Raw genomic sequence first — 3,910 nt, 5'->3', positions numbered from 1 at the left:
GAACAATATCATCGGTGGATTTTGACCCAAGAAGCAATACCACTCTCCACTCCATCTGCAAACCTACATGCTGTAAATAAATGCTCTGCTGTCTCGTCCGTCTCTTCACAAAAAACACAGCTCCAACTACCAACCACGATATTCCTTCTTCGAAGCGCACATTTGGTAGGAATTCTATCAAGTAAAGCTCTCCACACAAAAATATTACATTTACTTGGAATCCATTTACACCAATCAAACTGTTGATTTCCTTCCTGAGACCCACTACCTTTTATCCACTCTTTGACCTCTCTCACCACATACTCCTTCGAGTCACCCACGTTCCAGACCCACGAATCATCAGCCTGAGAAAACCGAGTCCCACATATTAATCTTTGACACTCAACTGCTTCAACCATCTCTTGATCTGTGGATGGATATCGTTTCCAATCCGAAGTGACCAAAATGCCATCATTATACGACTCCATTCTATCTGCCAGTTTGCACCAAGGATCCGACTCGAGACGGAACAGATTTGGAAAACGCTGCTTAAGAGGCATGTAATTGATCCAAGGATCTATCCAAAATCTAATATTCGAACCATTTCCCACACACCCTTTAATCATACCTACAAACGGAACATCATCCACTTTCAAATTTCGGCCACATAAAACAATTTTAGACCACACTCCTGAAAATTTTTTGTTACACGGAAACGTCTCCCACCGTCTATGAGACCCATGTATTGCATCTATAACCTTCCTCCAAAGCGCTTCACGATCTATACGATATCTCCACAACCACTTTAGCACCAAAGCATTATTACTCACCTTAAGTCTATTGATGCCCAAACCGCCATTTTTCTTAGACCGTGTGACCGTCTCCCAACTAACCCAATGAACTTTATCCACGTCAACATTACCACCCCAAAGAAATTTCTTGATCATCGACTCCAATTTGTTCACCACCCCCACTGGAGCTTTATATAAAGAAAAATAATATGTCGGAAGACTCTCCAAACCGACTTTATAAGAACAACCCGCCCACCAATGGAGAGAACTTTAGCCTTCCAATTCGAAAGCCGTTTAGAGAAAACTTTTACCACAGGATCCCAATTATTTATCCTACCCAATTTGGCCCCGACTTGAACACCCAAATACGTAAACGGAGTAGAACCCATTCGACACCTCAACTCATTCGCCTTTAAACCCACTTCCTCTATATTCTTCCCAACCCCAAACAGAGTTGATTTATAAATATTAATTCTTAACCCGGAACACAAATGAAATATCCTCAAAATTCGCCTCATAGTCCGAAAATTAAAATCCGACCACTCACCCATCACCATGGCATCATCAGCATACAAAAGATGAGAAAGCACCGGTCCTCCATTAGGCATTGTCACCCCATTAAAAGACCCAACATCACTCGCTTTATTAATAAGGCCGACAACGCTTCCATAATAATAATAAATAAAAAAGGAGATATTGGATCACCTTGACGAATACCTTTACCACATCCGAACTCAAAAGTCGGAGACCCGTTAACCAGAACCGACGAACGAGCAGAAGAAATAACTCCAAATATCCATTTACACCATAACTCTGGGAAATTCATCTGACGCAAGACCACTATTAGAAAGCCCAAATTCACGTTATCATAAGCTTTCTCAAAATCAATCTTAAAAAGGAAAAACTCTTTACACTTCGTCTCGCCCACGATAATATTTCATTCATCAAAAGCGGACCATCTAAAATATATCTCCCCGAAATAAAAGCCGATTGTGTTTCATTCGTGATACAGTTCGTAACATTCTTCAATTTATTCGCTAACACTTTAGAAATAACTTTACTTATCACCCCAATCAAATTAATTGGACGATACTCACCAAGTCCAATAGGGTCATTCACCTTAGGAACCAAAGTGATGAACGAAGCGCCAACCTCTTTACTAATAGACCCCGAATTATAAAAATGATCAAAAACACTTACAAAATCATCGACGAGAAGGCTCCAAAACTTCTTGATGGAGCGAAAATTAAAACCATCTGGACCAGGTGCTTTAGAACTACCACAACCAAAAACCGCATCTTTGATTTCATCAACAGAAAACGGTCAAATAATGTCAATCCCCTGCTGCTCGTCAAGCCGTTTAATACCATAACAAACAAGAGACGGGCGAGAGTTCAGATCCTCCACAAATTTATCTCTAAAGAACCGAAACACTTCTCGCTTGACCTCATTTGGTTTAGATACCCACACCCCATTAACATTTAAACCAAGAATAGAATTACTCACCCGGCGACTATTAATCATACCATGGAAAAATCTTGTATTCTCATCACCTTCTTTAGCCCAACGAACTCGAGATTTTTGACGAAGATCTTTAACTTTGAAACTATCAATTTCAAACAACCTCTTCTTGGCTTCTATATACACCCAATGTTCCTCCTCACTAAGGTCACGATTCTCCAAAGTAAAATCCAAATGTTCCACCTCGGATTGTAAAGTTAGCTCCTCAACCTTCTCCTTGGCCTTAACTTTATTCGCCCAAGAAGAAATAACAACCTTAAGCCTTCTAAATTTGTTCAATAACACCATGTCAGGAGTTTCACCACCCACGAAACTTTGTAACCCATTTCGAACCACATCCTCAAGACCCTCCTTTTGTAACCACGCATCAAAGAACGGGAATGGTTTAACACCAAAATTCCTATTCTCCACCTTTAGAAGCAAGGGACAGTGATCGGATTTATCCCGCGGGAGCGTCTGATACACCGCATTAGGCCAATCATTAACAATATTCCAAGAGAGAAAAATTCTATCGATGCGACTAAGCTTATCACCTGTCTTGAGAGTAAACTTCATACCCCTTAAAGCATACTCACATAAACCCGATCCTTCAAGAAAATCATTAAACTCATTCGCCTCCACCATATTAAATCTCGAATTCCTCCTTTCCGAAACATCACGGACGCAATTAAAATCACCACCCACAATCCAATAATTATCATCCAGGGTAATCACTCTAGCCAATTCTTCCCATAACACCCTTTTGTCACTCAACGTCTAAGGAGAATACACATTAACAACCGAACACAATTTACCACTATCTTTAATCGAACCCTTAATAATAATAAACGAACGATTCTTAATAACCGAATGAGATACAAATCTTTTGGGATCCCAAAAAGATATAAGACCACCAGAACGCCCTATAGCCCCCACCCAATCAAACTGAACATCACCCGATCCCCAAAATTTATTAATATCTAAACTACCAATCGACTCGAATTGAGTCTCTTGGAGCATAAGAAAACCCACATCATTACTCGATCTCATATTACGAACCCAAGAACTCTTCATATCCGAACTAATCCTTCCCGACCCCAAACCTCTAATATTCAGCGATAACACATTCATTTGTCAACAACTTGAAAACCTTCTTCCACAATAGAGTTTGTCAAATTATCTTTAAAAGAATCAATATTTTCAGCACCAAGGACCTTACCCAAACTGATTGTTTCAGAAACTTCGACAGTAACTTCATCATCAATCCTTTGAGTAAACGATCCAGACCCCACCTCCCCACAAACAATCCTCAGTTCCACTTGATCACCGACTACCTCACGGTTCAAATCAGGAGTTATAAAAATGGTTGAAGATCCTTGTACCTGTTCACCCTCATGCTCCTCATTATGATTATCACTAAAATTAAAAATAAACCGATCCACATCGAATGGATCGTTCCCATCCCGAGATCTTTTCTTCGGACGATCATGATCCACTGGAGACACCGATTTCTCCACTCTAGATTTTTTTCTATTGGACTTCCCTTTTTTCTTCTTACTTTCGAGACTATGGGACTTTTCAATAATATGTTTGCAAAAAACCTCCTTAACAGAAGGAATATATCCTCCAATACGAGACTC

At 39.9% G+C, this 3,910-nt stretch overlaps 1 protein-coding gene across 1 annotated transcript; it reads right to left on the bottom strand.

Moving 5' to 3' along the window:
• Positions 1–940: 940 nt before the first annotated feature.
• Positions 941–3,401, bottom strand: LOC110887642. Its single transcript, XM_022135220.1, has 5 exons — positions 3,150–3,401; positions 2,138–3,047; positions 1,868–2,068; positions 1,488–1,610; positions 941–1,410 (listed from the first exon to the last, which is right to left on the bottom strand). The coding sequence occupies exons 1-5, from the start codon at positions 3,399–3,401 to the stop codon at positions 941–943; spliced, it is 1,956 nt and encodes a 651-aa protein (XP_021990912.1).
• Positions 3,402–3,910: the final 509 nt, after the last annotated feature.

This window comes from Helianthus annuus, chromosome 7 (assembly GCF_002127325.2).
Source record: "Helianthus annuus cultivar XRQ/B chromosome 7, HanXRQr2.0-SUNRISE, whole genome shotgun sequence".
Lineage (NCBI taxonomy): Eukaryota > Viridiplantae > Streptophyta > Magnoliopsida > Asterales > Asteraceae > Helianthus > Helianthus annuus.
Note: the sequence above shows the minus strand (reverse complement) of the source record. Positions and strands in the feature narration are given on the sequence as shown.

What these genes read in the sequence shown, in the direction of transcription:
- LOC110887642 (XM_022135220.1), bottom strand. Translation starts at nt 3,401, where the DNA reads ATGAATGTGTTATCGCTGAATATTAGAGGTTTGGGGTCGGGAAGGATT. An exon ending in CCCGTCTCTTGTTTGTTATG is followed by an intron (nt 2,069 to 2,137) that starts GTATTAAACGGC and finishes ATGAAATCAAAG; the next exon opens with ATGCGGTTTTTGGTTGTGGT. An exon ending in TGAGTTCGGATGTGGTAAAG is followed by an intron (nt 1,411 to 1,487) that starts GTATTCGTCAAG and finishes TTATTAATAAAG; the next exon opens with CGAGTGATGTTGGGTCTTTT.